Source organism: Phyllobates terribilis, unplaced genomic scaffold, assembly GCF_046119375.1.
Source record: "Phyllobates terribilis strain yellow unplaced genomic scaffold, ASM4611937v1 Scaffold_4__5_contigs__length_816908805, whole genome shotgun sequence".
Taxonomy (NCBI): Eukaryota; Metazoa; Chordata; class Amphibia; order Anura; family Dendrobatidae; genus Phyllobates; species Phyllobates terribilis.
In genome coordinates, this window is record NW_027362764.1 from 585,122,533 (window position 1) to 585,141,983 (window position 19,451).

The 19,451-nt window shown below is 40.4% G+C and overlaps 1 protein-coding gene across 4 annotated transcripts in view; it reads left to right on the forward strand.

Annotated features, from left to right (window-relative positions):
* ANKRD29 (ankyrin repeat domain 29) overlaps positions 1-19,451 on the forward strand; it is a 92,772-nt gene that overhangs the window by 12,375 nt on the left and 60,946 nt on the right. For 3 of the 4 annotated variants that reach the window (XM_073679185.1, XM_073679184.1, XM_073679183.1), the window contains exons 3-4: positions 5,822-5,920; positions 6,056-6,154. In XM_073679185.1, the coding sequence (XP_073535286.1) occupies positions 5,822-5,920; positions 6,056-6,154 (198 nt within the window). Of the gene's footprint in view, positions 1-3,886; positions 3,980-5,821; positions 5,921-6,055; positions 6,155-19,451 lie in introns of those variants that run through there. The other variant, XM_073679186.1, reaches the window with a different exon arrangement.

Here is a 19,451-nt window from a genome sequence, read left to right on the forward strand (position 1 = left end):
TTTCTCATCAAAAAACAACCTTTTGTTTATATCAAGATTTTGTGTTACATTTATTTTTAAAAATTGTTTGGCAATGTCTTTTTTTTTCAATGTTCATATCATTTTTTCATATATATATATACAGTGCCTACAAGTAGTATTCAACCCCCTGCAGATTTAGCTGGTTTGATAAGATGCAAATAAGTTAGAGCCTTCAAACTGCAAACGAGAGTAGGATTTATGAACAGAAGCATAAATCTTACAAACCAAAAAGTTATGTTGCTCAGTTGAATTTTATTAATTTTTAAACATAAAAGTGTGGGTCAATTATTATTCAACCCCTATGTTTAATATTTTGTGGAATAACCCTTGTTTGCAATTACAGCTAATAATCGTCTTTTATAAGACCTGATCAGGCCGGCACAGGTCTGTGGAGTTATCTTGGCCCACTCCTCCATGCAGATCTTCTCCAAGTTATCTAGGTTCTTTGGGTGTCTCATGTGGACTTTATTCTTGAGCTCCTTCCACAAGTTTTCAATTGGGTTAAGGTCAGGAGACTGACTAGGCCACTCCAACACCTTGACTTTTTCCCTATTGAACCAGGCCTTGGTTTTCTTGGCTGTGTGCTTTGGGTCGTTGTCTTGTTGGAAGATGAAATTACGACCCATCTTAAGATCCTTGATGGAGGAGCGGAGGTTCTTGGCCAAAATCTCCAGGTAGGCCGTGCTATCCATCTTCCCATGGATGCGGACCAGATGGCCAGGCCCCTTGGCAGAGAAACAGCCCCACAGCATGATGCTGCCACCACCATGCTTGACTGTAGGGATGGTATTCTTGGGGTCGTATGCAGTGCCATCCAGTCTCCAAACGTCACGTGTGTGGTTGGCACCAAAGATCTCGATCTTGGTCTCATCAGACCATAGAACCTTGAACCAGTCTGTCTCAGAGTCCTCCAAGTGATCATGAGCAAACTGTAGACGAGCCTTGACATGACGCTTTGAAAGTAAAGGTACCTTACGGGCTCGTCTGGAACGGAGACCATTGCGGTGGAGTACGTTACTTATGGTATTGACTGAAACCAATGTCCCCACTGCCATGAGATCTTCCCGGAGCTCCTTCCTTGTTGTCCTTGGGTTAGCCTTGACTCTTCGGACAAGCCTGGCCTCGGCACGGGAGGACACTTTCAAAGGCTTTCCTGGCCGTGGAAGGCTAACAGTAGTTCCATAAGCCTTCCACTTACGGATGATGCTCCCAACAGTGGAGACAGGTAGGCCCAACTCCTTGGAAAGGGTTTTGTACCCCTTGCCAGCCTTGTGACCCTCCACGATCTTGTCTCTGATGGCTTTGGAATGCTCCTTTGTCTTTCCCATGTTGACCATGTCTGAGTGCTGTTCACAAGTTTGGAGAGGGTCTTAAATAGTCAGAAAAGGCTGGCAAAAGAGATCTTTAATCCACACATGTGAAGCTCATTATTCTTGGTGCCTGAACTACTTCTTAATACTTTAGGGGGACCAAACAGAATTCTTGTGGTTTGAGGGATTGAATAATAAATGACACTCTGAATTAACTTTTTACGTTTAAAAAAAAAAAAAAAAAATTTGCTGCAGTGCATTTCCCACTTCCAGGCTGATCTACAGTACAAATGTCACAATGCCAAGTTAATTCCGCATGTGTCAACCAGCTAAATCTGCAGGGGGTTGAATACTACTTGTAGGCACTGTATATATTTAAAAATAGTGATCTTTAAATTTTCCCACTGGCCATTGTGCCTTTTTAGATTTTGACTTACTGTCTGTTTTTAGGAAAAATATACAGTAAAGGCTCCTTATTATCAGAGGCTGGATTACAATGACAGGTAACACCTCTATGCACAGCTGATAACACAGGATCCACCAATCACATTAGGTGATGTCACAGCTGACCCTGCTCCTTCTCTTTTTTCAATTATCTTTGCACCGGCTCATAAGACACTTCAATGCAAAAGGTAAGGTTGGGTCTGACCATTGTGGCTATGTACATGTGTTGTTTCCTGTAACAGGACTTTAGAGTCTAAAAAAGCCCCAGTGGCCGGGATGGAAATTGTAAGATTACTATTTTTTTTTAAATTTTTAATACATATTGTGAGATGCGTAAAATAAAAAAATATTGGCTACAATATTTTAAACATACTTTTAACTCAAAAACCTGATTTAAACAATAGGTCATTTTCTGATGGTAGATTCTCTTTAAATGGAATCTGTCAGTAGGATCAACCCTCTTAAGCCGTCTATATGGGCCTACAAGTCATAGAAAGTTGAATAAAATGATATCTGCAATCCAATGTTTTAATTTTAGAGAAATCCATGTTTTTCTTAATATGTCAATAAGCTGTTAAGATCTATTGGTGTGACAAAGATCTCCCTGAAAGGGGGCGTTACCAGTGTGAGATATGTCATGACTGACAGTTTGCTCTCCTGAGCTACATGTCTCAAACTGATAACGCTTCCCCCTTTCATTTAAAATCAGCTTTGGAAGCAGATTCTCCCAGAGATCTATGTCTGTCCTATAGATCTTTACAGATCATTTACAAACTAAGGAAAACATGGATTTCTTGGGAATAAGACATTGGATCACAGATATCAAGATATCATTTTACTGAACCTTTTATAACCTGCATGCCCATATAGACGCCTTAGGAGGCTTGATCCTACTGACAGATTCCCTTTAAATATAACTGCCAACATGGCTGCTTCCATAGCTACTATAGAAATGAATAGAGAGAGAGGCTTCATTCATTTTCACCCTAGATGTGTATGACCACCTTTCCTGGATGGTCTGAGGACTTTTGTTTTCTGTTCTGTCTTTCTCATTACTAGTGATGCGTGAGCGTTCTCGTTTAACCCTTTAATCGAGTATGCTCGGGTATTCAATGAGCATTTGCGGCGTGCTCGGCATCGATGAAAGTGTCGCCGCAGGTGCATGTGTCACATCTGTCATACACCCGTGACACATGCAGGGATTGCCTGTTACAAATCCTTGGTTATGTGTTCTATAGCTCTGTTATTATATAAGGTTTTATTTTAAACTTATTTCCCCTTGTATGGAAACTAGTGGTCATTCATGATAATTAAATGGAAAGTGAATAAAAAAGCCCACTTTATTAGAAACTTCAGACTTTCATAATCTACATAAAATGTTGATGCACTTTACAGTAATACTATGTAACATATTAGATACTGATCCCATCATAAAAGTCTCATACTTTATTCCATGATTCCAGACTTATATGTTTTCTAGTAAAATAAGAATGATAGCTGGCATGCTCTTACAAATACCTATTGAAAAGTAAAAGGAGAATGAAAAACTCTGGCTTAGAACATGTTTTGCATGAGTCACGAAAATTCTCCACTGTGGAAACTTTCTCCACCCATCCTATCTCACGTTTTCTTGTTATCACCTCATGCGGTATGTGAGCTAGCATTACTGCTTGTCTTGCAGACTGACAGTGATGTATATCACTAAGGAGGAGAAAAAATATAGCTAATAATAAATGTACTGCCCTTAAAGCAAAAAGCTTCAAGAATAAAAGAGTTCTTTGTCTACTACCTAGTATCATATATTTTATTAAATGTTATTTCTTTCACATCTTGACATGAAAGATAGGGTACCTTTAAAGGGAGTCTTTAACCAGGGCTTTACTGCCTCATCTGAAAGCAGCATTATGTAGGAAGGGGCAGAGACTCTGACACCAGCAACGTATCTCTAGTCTGTGTTGTATTTTTGATAAAATCACCATTTTATCTGCTAGCAGTTCTCTTAAAGCTGAGCCCTGTATAACCTCGTCCACACCACTGATTGGCTGCTTTCTGTGTAAACTGTACATAGGCAGAAAGCTGCCAGTCAGTCGTGGGGATGTGGTTGGATTACATGGCAGCAGGTTTACTAGTCCTCTATCAACAGGAGAGTGAAAATCTCCTGCTCATAAAACAATGATTTAATGAAAACTACAGCACAAAGCCCAGTAAGTGAAACATGGCTGGAATCAGGGTGTCTGTCTCTGCATTATGCTGCTCTCTGATTAATTAGCAAAAACCTGATGACAGTTTCCCTTTGAGTATATTTTTTGTCACTTAGATACAGGCATTCTTGGCATTTATCCATGTTTGATACAGGGTGCTATTAAAAAATGAACTTTGTTTGGCTTTTACAGTGTCTATTTATTACAGTGCATAGCCATTTGCAGAATGCCATTCACAATGAAATTCATCTAGATTTTCTTTTGGTCATAAATGTCACGGGTGTATCAAGTGTGACAGACAGTCGCTCTGGATCCGGCTGTAGAAGGTCACTGCACTTGGCATTGCAGACACCTTCTTGATCCTCTCCTCTCTGTAGTGTAGTGATATCCTTCTTCCTTTAAGACCCAGCAGCGACCTCCACCTTCTGCTGCTAATTGACACACCCTTGCTTGGTAGTTAAAAACTCTCAGTGTCTCCAGAGAGTCGCCGGTGATAGTTCTATGTTCCTCTGTCCATGCCTGGAGTACTAGTAGTCGGCTAGTTTCTTCTTGGACTTCCCTTGGAGAACAGTTGGCGTTATCTCTCTAGTGTCTTCTCAAGCTAAGTGTAGCCCCTTTGTTTGTTTACCTTGTTGTCTTTAGTTACAGTGGGGCCTGACTAGTGTTTACCCCGTCCCCTCCTTACCTAGGGCCTAGCTCTAGGGACATTCAGGGATTAGGTTTCCTGCACGGCGATAGGTGCGGAACCTATATCGGGACGATAGGGTAGTCAGGGTGATATTAGATCTGCCTAGGGGTCTCCACTCCCCCTTTCCCTAGTTGTTTGGCTCCCTTTCTCCTCTTCCTGTTGTTGTACACTTGTTCCTTCCCTCACCTTGCGTGACAATAAATCAGTTAAGGTTTGGTTTGCACTTGAGTCAAAATTTTTTTTAGGAGGTTTTTTTGCAAGTTCTGACAGTTAAACTGGAAAAAGAAGAGCAGCATACTTAAGTATTTTTTTCCATTAAAATGACATCCACCCAACTGGAACCCAAACGGAACTCATTATAGATAATGGGGTCCATCTGTCGCCATTTATCCATGACATAGGATGGTCGTGTTTTTTTTTTTTGCAGGAGTTCCATTTTTCTGTTCCTACAATGGAATGGAACTGAAAAACAGAAATCTTAACGCTACTGCGAACCTAACCATGGAAATTTGTCCTGCAGATAAGATATAATGGGGCCAATTCATCAACATTGGCGTTGTACATGCCAGTCGTAATATAGTGGCGTGGCGGGGTAAGTTGCACAGCACATCTTCTCGGTGACATGTGCCTCCACGCGCCTCAGCAGAAATGCTACTCCAATCAGGGACTGGAGTAACATTTTTGGAATTAGTAACGGCATAACTTTTGATGAATTTGGCTTATGGGTGCAGCCATACACCATCCTGACATTACTTCCCCTACTTTTGCTATGGGACCACATGATTTCTATATATGCCAATCAAATCAACATTCTTAATAAAACCCTGTTGATAAAAATGCTTTTCTGCCAAAAAATGCAAACGTTTAGGTAAAAAACATGCCCCAAAGGTGTCAATAAGTAATGAAAGCATTGTCTTTTAGATTAACATTTTTACCCATGATTTAGAATGGATTAAATATATAAAGAAATAAATATTTTATAACTTATAAAAAAATTATCCCGCTGGACAACCTACTGAGTAATTAATCCACAAAGTTTTTCCAGTTCAAAACAATTTATATTAGAAGATACTCATCATACCATTGGCCATTTTTTGTGAAAAAACAAGCAAGTTTTTATATGGCATATTCTTATGGTATATTCTTTTTTTCCACAGACTGGGGCTACAGCTTTGATGCTGGCATCGTATACAGGACATATGCAATGTGTACGAGAGCTAGTACTGCAAGGGGCAGATATTAATCTTCAGAGAGATGTATGTATAATTTATAATTATTAGTCCATATGACAGAACTCTCAAATTGCTTATTTTATGTCTGATATCTGATTACTGCTAACATCTACAATGGTATGTTGCAGCTCTATCATTTCTTGCCACCTTTCTTTGCAGTCTGGTGCTACTGCTTTGTTCTTTGCTGCTCAGCAAGGGCACAATGAGATTGTGAAATATCTTTTTGAATTTGGGGCATCTACCGAATTTACAACCAGGGTAAGTAATATTTTGGTAAAAAAGCGTAAAACAAAAACACCTAATGCAGTAGAAATGATTAAAAAATAAATCTTGTTTTAAAAAAAAACACTCTTATTAATAAGTATAGTAAAAAACCCTGTAGCCAGCAGTTAAACATTGTAATGGGAGAAGTGTAGTTGGCACTTTAAAGTGAGTGAGCACTGTGAGGAGCCATGTTATGGTATCTTGCTGTACATGCTTGACCCTTTTTCCAGTGTTTACATCAACCAGATATATTTTTAACACCCTCCTTAGCTTAAAGGAAATTTGTCATTAACCCCCCTCCCTACCCCACCAAACCAAATACATGTCCATGTAATTTATTGAAACACAACTCAATGCATACCTTTATTTCCCCAGAGATTGGCTCCAGAACATAGCAGATAAATGTACTTTTGAAGCAATATGCAAATGAAGCTGGAAGTGCATTAGGGTGGGACATTGCACTTCCAATGCCTGGTTCCCTGCTCCATTCTCCACATAGCTACGCTAGCTAGGAGCAGAGCATGCTCAAGAGTCCAAGGACAGAGCGATTATATAGCAGCACTATGTAGTGGAGGGCAGCATTAGGTGGAGAATGCAGCAGGGGGATAGGCAATGGAAGTTTATCGTCACTCCAATGCATTTCCAACCTATGCATATAGCTTCAAAAGTTGATTTCTTACCAACAGAGTAATTCTTTGAGAGAAATAAGGTATGACTTTACATGTAGTTCAATAATCTACAACAGGTTCCCTTCAAGGAAAAATACTTTTTTTTTACATTAATTTACTCAAAGGCGCTTTATGCTTGCTTCTAGAGGTTTTAGCATGGTAAGGGCAGGTGCAAACGAGCGTATTTCCTGCCTGAGTTTGATCCAACAAAACATCAGCTTCTTACTTTGTAAAATATTTATCACATAAATCCTATTAACTGTTCTTGTCTGGGCTATTAAATAACTTAAGAATACTGGTGGTACCACTATGATTCTGTGATTTTTGTGATATCTAGGTTCAGCAAACCATAGCACATTATTATAAGATTATTTGCTCCTTATCTGACCCTCTTCCTACACGACCAAGGCTAATTTTTCAGGCTTGTATCACTGTTCTCACTTTAGGATGGTAAGGGTGTAGCGTTTCTTGTTCTGCCGGCACACACTTCCTCTCTTCCCATTTATCTACAATCGTATTTTGTCTTGAGCACCACAGACTGGGGTCTGTCTACTCAGCAGACTGGAAACAAGATCATTGGAGAATAACCATATTGTCTGCAGAATGTTCAGAGGGTATCTACAGTAACTTTAGAAGTCCTATATTTCCCCATGAGAATAAACAGGTAGACTATGTAATTGATTTAGTATACTAATATTCTGGAAGCCAAGCACTAGATGGACTTGAGTGGTCTCCGTGCTGGGGAAAGACTATAACACAGCTAAAACTGAATTATGATGTTCAGGGCAGGTTTTCTTAATTCTGGTCATGTATTGAGGACTTTTTAGACTTTACAGACAACTTAGTCATTATTGGTACATCAGCCATTACACATACTACTACTACTACTACTACTACTAATCTTTTTATTTGTATAGCGCCAACATATTCCACAGCGCTTTACAATTCAGACAATTTACAGACATTATCGGCGCTGTCCCCATTGGGGCTCACAATCTAGATTCCCTATCAGTATGTCTTTGGAGTGTGGGAGGAAACTGGAGAACCCAGAGGAAACCCACGCAAATACAGGGAGAACATACAAGCTCCTTGCAGATGTTGTCCTTGGTGGGATTTGAACCCAGGAACTCAGCGCTGTATTTGAGGCGCATTTGTTTAAAAGTCTTGACCACCTTAAACCTTTCCCAACAGGGCCATTTTTCGTTTTTGCGCTTTTGCTTTTTTCCTACCCTTCTTCCAAGAGCCTTAACTTTTCTTATTTATCCATCGACATAGCTTGTTTTTTGTGGGACAAGTTTTACTTTTGAATGATACCATCTGTTTTATCATGTGATGTAATAGGAAGCTGGAAAAAAAATTACCAGTAGAGCGTTACCGGCCTGGTTGCATTTTGCCAACTGTAAATATTGGTGGAGGAGGGATAATACTAAGGGGTAGTGATGAGCCAATTTGTGGATGTTCGGGTTCATCGGGTTTGACTGAACTTTAGTCCAAAGTTCGGTCAGGGTACAAGAACTTTACCCGAACTTGGACCTGAACCCAAACCCGATGGAAATCAATTGGGGTCCCGAACTTTAGAGCTGGAAAAAAAATCTCTTTCTCTAACTGTAAAACGGACTTCCGTGTTCGGAGTTCAGCAAAAGACACCCAGGTACGAACCCTGAACTTTACAGTTTGGGCTTGCTCATCTCTACTAGGGGGCTGTTTTTCAATAGTTAACCAAAGTCCCTTAGTTCCAGTGAATGAAAATCTTAATGTATCAGTATTCCAAAACATTTGGAAAATTGTATGCTTCCAACTTTGTAAGAACAGTTTTCTGTTCCATGACTGTTCCCCAATGCAAAAAGCAAGATCCATAATGGCATAGTTGGGCAAGTTTGGTGTAGAAGAACTTAACTGGCCCCACACAGAGCCCTGACCTCAACGCCATCATCATTAAAGCTCCAGTAGGTATAACCTGTAGGTGTCCATAGTGTAAATCAATTTTCCCACTTGAAGTCACAATATTTTGTAGCACTTCTTTATCGTATACAGAGGTCCATACCTAACTACAATAATGGTCAGTGCGTTTTTGACTGTAGAATGGTATAAAGCCAATGGGCATTGCTAGATGCTGAGAACACCAAGGCTCCCCATGGGCACTACTTAACAAACTGACAAAGCAGCTATGAAAGATAGTTAAGATAGAAAGGGGCAATCTATGTAGTATTGTGTTTATTTTCTCAGGAGATTGGCAAAAACATTTCACTTGTCCTTAAAAAGCATATTAAGGATAACATAAGAGAGATAATAGATTTGAGATATTCCAGAGAGATTACATTAACAGACACCATTGAGTCTAACTCATAAAACAGATGCTTTTTAACATGCCTCCAAGTACGACTTTATTGTATTTGTTATATTCTTAATTACAACCATCTTTGTGTAACATAAACTTGTCAGAATCGCTTTGCGTTTTGATCCTGCTTGAACAAGTCACTAGTGCACGTGGGGTGATGCAGAAAGGCTGTAAAAATAAATAAGAGGCCGCCTTGTTCTACGAGTTGGTAACAAGTCAATATGTTAAGTGTTATGAAAGGAGATGGAATCCACTTGGTGTTGAATCTGTGCTCAGTGAGAGCCTGGCACATATTCAGAAAAGTGCTGACTTGGCTCATTGGCACGTTACGGTTTAATGCACACATTTATTTCCGGACAGTAAAAGGGCATCTGAGGCTGGATTTCAGGTACTAGCTTGAAGATATTTATTTCATGCCCAATGTTTCTTATCCCAGAGAATTGGCTTAATGGAAATGGTTTATTTCTGTTGGAAGGATTGTAATTCAACTACTTAGCAAAATCCAATATGTTGCAATCAGCATTTAAATCTACAAACTATTGAAAAGAGTAGCTCCCCATGCCAGTAATCAGTATTCTCATGTACAGGATGGAAATAAAATACTTTAAGGGGGTTTCATTATTAAAAGGGTGCTCATCAATTTCTGTCAGGGTGATGGAAATTCAGTTTCTGTTAGTCTCATAGCCATTGCATAGAGAGGTCATGCACTGAGAAGCAATCGGGGGCTCGGGATCCATCCTCATTGTAGTGATAACTGGGGGTTCCATTGATGGGGCCCATAGCAATTATGCAATTATACAATGTGAGTCCGATTCTTCAAGACCAGCGTTGTTCACACCAGTTTTGATGAAGGGTTGTGTTGAAGTCAGATGCTTTTGTTTCATGAAGAGGTGCTTCTTCATGAATCTTGAACATCTGATGAGTGACATGCACCTCCGTGCGCTACACCAGAATTTCCACTCCACTCAGATACTGGAGTGAGATTTCTGGCATTGGGAACGCAAGGGCTTGTCATAAATTAGCATCACGGCCCGTCCCAGCTCTGCCCATTTTATTGGAGCTGGGAGAAACTGAAATGAAAACACCAAAAGTCGCAAAGTTATGAATTGCATCTAAATTTTACGACTTTTACATGAATCAGACCCCATTTATGTCTTTCACCTAAGCTAGGATAGTTAGTAAATGTCCATTGTGGGAAAACCCATAGTTATGCAATTTTGTTAAATTTAAACAAAATCTTATCTGAAGACCCTTTTATCCAGACTGGATATCCTGTCTTACATTTTCAATTCTATCGTATATTAAGATTACAATCCATTTTCTTGACAGAGTGACCCGTGTGGAAGATAAATTTTGGGCAGCCCTCTCAAAGAGTTTTCACTTCAATTCCTCACCAATTATAGGATCTCTACTTACTGGAAATGAAATATTTTTGTTTACCTTCAGAGTCTTCAAAAATCCTTCCCTGATCTTGTAGTACTCACAAAATGGTAGTTTTTTAAATGTATTATTTCTAGACCAACCATAAAAACATAATAGATTGCTTTCTATGACACTTTGCTAAAATTTAAAGCTCCATAATTATATTAATGTAGAACTTGGCTAACACAGATTCTTAGACTCTACTCAGTGACACCAATGTGAGGTCTAGAAAATGTTAAAAATGTAACCACAAAATAGATTAGCTGCATAACTTTTCATTATTAAATGATTACAACAACTAATTTTCATAAAGTCAGGCAATACCTTTTGATAGTCACTTAGTATTCATTGAAAGTTCTGAATGTCAGCCTTCATTTACAAACATTAGGATCCTTTGTGTCCCGTTATATTTTGTGGTGTTACTATTTAAGCACTCTGTCAGGTTTGGTGTCTTGAATGAAGAGGGATTATGGTAAATTGTCCTGAAGTCGATATATGAATCAGAGCAAATAACAATAATATACATAGTTCTCCACTCTGTTGCATTGGACAATCTTGTTAAAAGATTTTGTGGTCAAGTATGAAGGTTGATGCGATAGGGACAAGAAGCATGTAACCGACCTCTCATAATCCTCATAGACAACAAATGCTCAAGTCCAACCATGATGGGTGTTCCCATAAACAATAGATTCTGGGCAGATGGATCAAAATTTGTAAGGACCTCCTAATACATTTCTAAAATGGATTGGAAGTTTCACATGTTCCCTGATATGGCTATGATAACAGTGAAAATATCCATTCTTTGTATTTACTGACCAACTTTTATAGCACTGCACTTCTGATAACAAAACAGTTACCCAAAGAGAAAAGAAAATAGTTTGAATACCATTAAGTAGGTGAAGAATAAAGTCTCGCGCCTACACTCTTGCATCAGAAACCTGCCCATTCACACTTCATTCTGCCCCAGGTAGAGTGAAGTCATTTAATGTTCAAGAGCCGGCTTCACTTCTATGTTACCAGTTCATCTGGCTGTTCAATAGGACAAAGTGAGGTGTGCCTGTGCAGGTATCTGATTCCACTGCGCAGGTATCTGATTCCACTGCACAGGTATCTGATTCCACTGCGCAGGTATCTGATTCCACTGCGCAGGTATCTGATTCCACTGCACAGGTATCTGATTCCACTGTGAAGGGTCTGATTCCCCTCACAGGTATCTAATTCCACTGTGCAGGTATCTGATTCCACTGCACAGGTATCCGATTCCACTGCACAGGTATCTGATTCCACTGTGCAGTTATCTGATTCCACTGCGCAGGTATCTGACTCCACTGCGCAGGTATCTGATTCCACTGCGCAGGTATCTGATTCCACTGTGCAGGTATCTGATTCCACTGTGAAGGGTCTGATTCCCCTCACAGGTATCTGATTCCACTGCACAGGTATCTGATTCCACTGCACAAGTATCTGATTCCACTCTGCAGGTATCTAATTCCATTGTGCAGGTATATGATTCCACTCTGAAGGGTCTGATTCCACTGCACAGGTATCTGATTCCACTGTGAAGGGTCTGATTCCCCTCACAGGTATCTAATTCCACTGCACAGGTATCTGATTCCACTGCACAGGTATCTGATTCCACTGCACAGGTATCTGATTCCACTGCACAGGTATCTGATTCCACTGCACAGGTATCTGATTCCACTGCACAGGTATCTAATTCCATTGTGCAGGTATCTGATTCCACTGTGCAGGTATCTGATTCCACTGCGCAGGTATCTGATTCCACTGCGCAGGTATCTGATTCCACTGCGCAGGTATCTGATTCCACTGCGCAGGTATCTGATTCCACTGCGCAGGTATCTGATTCCACTGCGCAGGTATCTGATTCCACTGCGCAGGTATCCGATTCCACTGCACAGGTATCTGATTCCACTGCGCAGGTATCTGATTCCACTGTGCAGTTATCTGATTCCACTGCGCAGGTATCTGACTCCACTGCGCAGGTATCTGATTCCACTGCGCAGGTATCTGATTCCACTGTGCAGGTATCTGATTCCACTGTGAAGGGTCTGATTCCCCTCACAGGTATCTGATTCCACTGCACAGGTATCTGATTCCACTGCACAAGTATCTGATTCCACTCTGCAGGTATCTAATTCCATTGTGCAGGTATCTGATTCCACTCTGAAGGGTCTGATTCCACTGCACAGGTATCTGATTCCACTGTGAAGGGTCTGATTCCCCTCACAGGTATCTAATTCCACTGCACAGGTATCTGATTCCACTGCACAGGTATCTGATTCCACTGCACAGGTATCTGATTCCACTGTGCAGGTATCTGATTCCACTGTGCAGGTATCTAATTCCATTGTGCAGGTATCTAATTCCACTGTGCAGGTATCTGATTCCACTGCGCAGGTATCTGATTCCACTGCGCAGGTATCTGATTCCACTGCGCAGGTATCTGATTCCACTGCGCAGGTATCTGATTCCACTGCGCAGGTATCTAATTCCACTGCGCAGGTATCTGATTCCACTGCACAGGTATCTGATTCCACTGCACAGGTATCTGATTCCACTGCACAGGTATCTGATTCCACTGCACAGGTATCTGATTCCACTGCACAGGTATCCGATTCCACTGCACAGGTATCTGATTCCACTGTGCAGGTATCTGATTCCACTGCGCAGGTATCTGACTCCACTGCGCAGGTATCTGATTCCACTGCGCAGGTATCTGATTCCACTGTGCAGGTATCTGATTCCACTGTGAAGGGTCTGATTCCCCTCACAGGTATCTGATTCCACTGCACAGGTATCTGATTCCACTGCACAGGTATCTGATTCCACTGCACAAGTATCTGATTCCACTCTGCAGGTATCTAATTCCATTGTGCAGGTATCTGATTCCACTCTGAAGGGTCTGATTCCACTGCACAGGTATCTGATTCCACTGTGAAGGGTCTGATTCCCCTCACAGGTATCTAATTCCACTGCGCAGGTATCTGATTCCACTGCACAGGTATCTGATTCCACTGCACAGGTATCTGATTCCACTGCACAGGTATCTGATTCCATTGTGCAGGTATCTGATTCCACTGTGCAGGTATCTGATTCCACTCTGAAGGGTCTGATTCCACTGCGCAGGTATCTGATTCCACTGCGCAGGTATCTGATTCCACTGCGCAGGTATCTGATTCCACTGCGCAGGTATCTGATTCCACTGTGCAGGTATCTAATTCCATTGTGCAGGTATCTGATTCCACTGTGCAGGTATCTGATTCCACTGTGCAGGTATCTGATTCCACTCTGAAGGGTCTGATTCCACTGTGCAGGTATCTGATTCCACTGCGCAAGTATCTGATTCAACTGTGCAGGTATCTGATTCCACTGTGCAGGTATCTGATTCCACTGTGAAGGGTCTGATTCCACTGTGCAGGTATCTGATTCCACTGCACAGGTATCTGATTCCACTGCACAGGTATTTGATTCCACTGCGCAGGTATCTGATTCCACTGCGCAGGTATCTGATTCCACTGCGCAGGTATCTGATTCCACTGCGCAGGTATCTGATTCCACTCTGAAGGGTCTGATTCCACTGTGCAGGTATCTGATTCCACTGCACAGGTGCAAGACTTTGAGCACTGTGTGGATGATGTAGGAGACGTAATCCACTTCCATCAGGATTGAAGAGATAAAACCTAAAAAAGACAAAAGACAAAAATATATCTCATACCCTACCATCATTATATATAAATGTAAAGCAAAGTTGCATAATAAATATAGGGTACTTAGTGAACTATTTTTGATCAAAAAAAGTATACAAGCCGTCCCACCAGCGGCAAGGTAACCCTAAATTGGGACGGTACCTATACTGCCTATATTAAAAACCTTACTGTATATCAAAGTTGAAGCAATGCATATAAAAGGGTAGACAAATAGGACCGGGTCCCAACTCCAGACCACCCAGGCCCGTGGTAAGCTACATATATACCAGTCAGCTCAACAAAGGGGATGCCACACCCTTAAATTGCACAGAATGCAAACAAGACAAAAAACCAGGCAATGTGAACTGAGGTCTAAGATGGTAGACATGCAAGAAATAGGAGCATGTTCACACTAGCAAAAAAGAAACAAAACCTACAAAAGACAAAAGACAAAAATATATCTCATACCCTACCATCATTATATATAAATGTAAAGCAAAGTTGCATAATAAATATAGGGTACTTAGTGAACTATTTTTGATCAAAAAAAGTATACAAGCCGTCCCACCAGCGGCAAGGTGACCCTAAATTGGGACGGTACCTATACTGCCTATATTAAAAACCTTACTGTATATCAAAGTTGAAGCAATGCATATAAAAGGGTAGACAAATAGGACCGGGTCCCAACTCCAGACCACCCAGGCCCGTGGTAAGCTACATATATACCAGTCAGCTCAACAAAGGGGATGCCACACCCTTAAATTGCACAGAATGCAAACAAGACAAAAAACCAGGCAATGTGAACTGAGGTCTAAGATGGTAGACATGCAAGAAATAGGAGCATGTTCACACTAGCAAAAAAGAAACAAAACCTACAAAAGACAAAAGACAAAAATATATCTCATACCCTACCATCATTATATATAAATGTAAAGCAAAGTTGCATAATAAATATAGGGTACTTAGTGAACTATTTTTGATCAAAAAAAGTATACAAGCCGTCCCACCAGCGGCAAGGTGACCCTAAATTGGGACGGTACCTATACTGCCTATATTAAAAACCTTACTGTATATCAAAGTTGAAGCAATGCATATAAAAGGGTAGACAAATAGGACCGGGTCCCAACTCCAGACCACCCAGGCCCGTGGTAAGCTACATATATACCAGTCAGCTCAACAAAGGGGATGCCACACCCTTAAATTGCACAGAATGCAAACAAGACAAAAAACCAGGCAATGTGAACTGAGGTCTAAGATGGTAGACATGCAAGAAATTGGAGCATGTTCACACTAGCAAAAAAGAAACAAAACCTACAAAAGACAAAAGACAAAAATATATCTCATACCCTACCATCATTATATATAAATGTAAAGCAAAGTTGCATAATAAATATAGGGTACTTAGTGAACTATTTTTGATCAAAAAAAGTATACAAGCCGTCCCACCAGCGGCAAGGTGACCCTAAATTGGGACGGTACCTATACTGCCTATATTAAAAACCTTACTGTATATCAAAGTTGAAGCAATGCATATAAAAGGGTAGACAAATAGGACCGGGTCCCAACTCCAGACCACCCAGGCCCGTGGTAAGCTACATATATACCAGTCAGCTCAACAAAGGGGATGCCACACCCTTAAATTGCACAGAATGCAAACAAGACAAAAAAACAGGCAATGTGAACTGAGGTCTAAGATGGTAGACATGCAAGAAATAGGAGCATGTTCACACTAGCAAAAAAGAAACAAAACCTACAAAAGACAAAAGACAAAAATATATCTCATACCCTACCATCATTATATATAAATGTAAAGCAAAGTTGCATAATAAATATAGGGTACTTAGTGAACTATTTTTGATCAAAAAAAGTATACAAGCCGTCCCACCAGCGGCAAGGTGACCCTAAATTGGGACGGTACCTATACTGCCTATATTAAAAACCTTACTGTATATCAAAGTTGAAGCAATGCATATAAAAGGGTAGACAAATAGGACCGGGTCCCAACTCCAGACCACCCAGGCCCGTGGTAAGCTACATATATACCAGTCAGCTCAACAAAGGGGATGCCACACCCTTAAATTGCACAGAATGCAAACAAGACAAAAAACCAGGCAATGTGAACTGAGGTCTAAGATGGTAGACATGCAAGAAATAGGAGCATGTTCACACTAGCAAAAAAGAAACAAAACCTACAAAAGACAAAAATATATCTCATACCCTACCATCATTATATATAAATGTAAAGCAAAGTTGCATAATAAATATAGGGTACTTAGTGAACTATTTTTGATCAAAAAAAGTATACAAGGCGTCCCACCAGCGGCAAGGTGACCCTAAATTGGGACGGTACCTATACTGCCTATATTAAAAACCTTACTGTATATCAAAGTTGAAGCAATGCATATAAAAGGGTAGACAAATAGGACCGGGTCCCAACTCCAGACCACCCAGGCCCGTGGTAAGCTACATATATACCAGTCAGCTCAACAAAGGGGATGCCACACCCTTAAATTGCACAGAATGCAAACAAGACAAAAAACCAGGCAATGTGAACTGAGGTCTAAGATGGTAGACATGCAAGAAATTGGAGCATGTTCACACTAGCAAAAAAGAAACAAAACCTACAAAAGACAAAAGACAAAAATATATCTCATACCCTACCATCATTATATATAAATGTAAAGCAAAGTTGCATAATAAATATAGGGTACTTAGTGAACTATTTTTGATCAAAAAAAGTATACAAGCCGTCCCACCAGCGGCAAGGTGACCCTAAATTGGGACGGTACCTATACTGCCTATATTAAAAACCTTACTGTATATCAAAGTTGAAGCAATGCATATAAAAGGGTAGACAAATAGGACCGGGTCCCAACTCCAGACCACCCAGGCCCGTGGTAAGCTACATATATACCAGTCAGCTCAACAAAGGGGATGCCACACCCTTAAATTGCACAGAATGCAAACAAGACAAAAAAACAGGCAATGTGAACTGAGGTCTAAGATGGTAGACATGCAAGAAATAGGAGCATGTTCACACTAGCAAAAAAGAAACAAAACCTACAAAAGACAAAAGACAAAAATATATCTCATACCCTACCATCATTATATATAAATGTAAAGCAAAGTTGCATAATAAATATAGGGTACTTAGTGAACTATTTTTGATCAAAAAAAGTATACAAGCCGTCCCACCAGCGGCAAGGTGACCCTAAATTGGGACGGTACCTATACTGCCTATATTAAAAACCTTACTGTATATCAAAGTTGAAGCAATGCATATAAAAGGGTAGACAAATAGGACCGGGTCCCAACTCCAGACCACCCAGGCCCGTGGTAAGCTACATATATACCAGTCAGCTCAACAAAGGGGATGCCACACCCTTAAATTGCACAGAATGCAAACAAGACAAAAAACCAGGCAATGTGAACTGAGGTCTAAGATGGTAGACATGCAAGAAATAGGAGCATGTTCACACTAGCAAAAAAGAAACAAAACCTACAAAAGACAAAAATATATCTCATACCCTACCATCATTATATATAAATGTAAAGCAAAGTTGCATAATAAATATAGGGTACTTAGTGAACTATTTTTGATCAAAAAAAGTATACAAGGCGTCCCACCAGCGGCAAGGTGACCCTAAATTGGGACGGTACCTATACTGCCTATATTAAAAACCTTACTGTATATCAAAGTTGAAGCAATGCATATAAAAGGGTAGACAAATAGGACCGGGTCCCAACTCCAGACCACCCAGGCCCGTGGTAAGCTACATATATACCAGTCAGCTCAACAAAGGGGATGCCACACCCTTAAATTGCACAGAATGCAAACAAGACAAAAAACCAGGCAATGTGAACTGAGGTCTAAGATGGTAGACATGCAAGAAATAGGAGCATGTTCACACTGGCAAAAAAGAAACAAAACCTACAAAAGACAAAAGACAAAAATATATCTCATACCCTACCATCATTATATATAAATGTAAAGCAAAGTTGCATAATAAATATAGGGTACTTAGTGAACTATTTTTGATCAAAAAAAGTATACAAGCCGTCCCACCAGCGGCAAGGTGACCCTAAATTGGGACGGTACCTATACTGCCTATATTAAAAACCTTACTGTATATCAAAGTTGAAGCAATGCATATAAAAGGGTAGACAGATAGGACCGGGTCCCAACTCCAGACCACCCAGGCCCGTGGTAAGCTACATATATACCAGTCAGCTCAACAAAGGGGATGCCACACCCTTAAATTGCACAGAATGCAAACAAGACAAAAAACCAGGCAATGTGAACTGAGGTCTAAGATGGTAGACATGCAAGAAATAGGAGCATGTTCACACTAGCAAAAAAGAAACAAAACCTACAAAAGACAAAAATATATCTCATACCCTACCATCATTGTATATAAATGTAAAGCAAAGTTGCATAATAAATATAGGGTACTTAGTGAACTATTTTTGATCAAAAAAAGTATACAAGCCGTCCCACCAGCGGCAAGGTGACCCTAAATTGGGACGGTACCTATACTGCCTATATTAAAAACCTTACTGTATATCAAAGTTGAAGCAATGCATATAAAAGGGTAGACAAATAGGACCGGGTCCCAACTCCAGACCACCCAGGCCCGTGGTAAGCTACATATATACCAGTCAGCTCAACAAAGGGGATGCCACACCCTTAAATTGCACAGAATGCAAACAAGACAAAAAACCAGGCAATGTGAACTGAGGTCTAAGATGGTAGACATGCAAGAAATAGGAGCATGTTCACACTAGCAAAAAAGAAACAAAGCCTACAAAAGACAAAAGACAAAAATATATCTCATACCCTACCATCATTTATATATAAATGTAAAGCAAAGTTGCATAATAAATATAGGGTACTTAGTGAACTATTTTTGATCAAAAAAAGTATACAAGCCGTCCCACCAGCGGCAAGGTGACCCTAAATTGGGACGGTACCTATACTGCCTATATTAAAAACCTTACTGTATATCAAAGTTGAAGCAATGCATATAAAAGGGTAGACAAATAGGACCGGGTCCCAACTCCAGACCACCCAGGCCCGTGGTAAGCTACATATATACCAGTCAGCTCAACAAAGGGGATGCCACACCCTTAAATTGCACAGAATGCAAACAAGACAA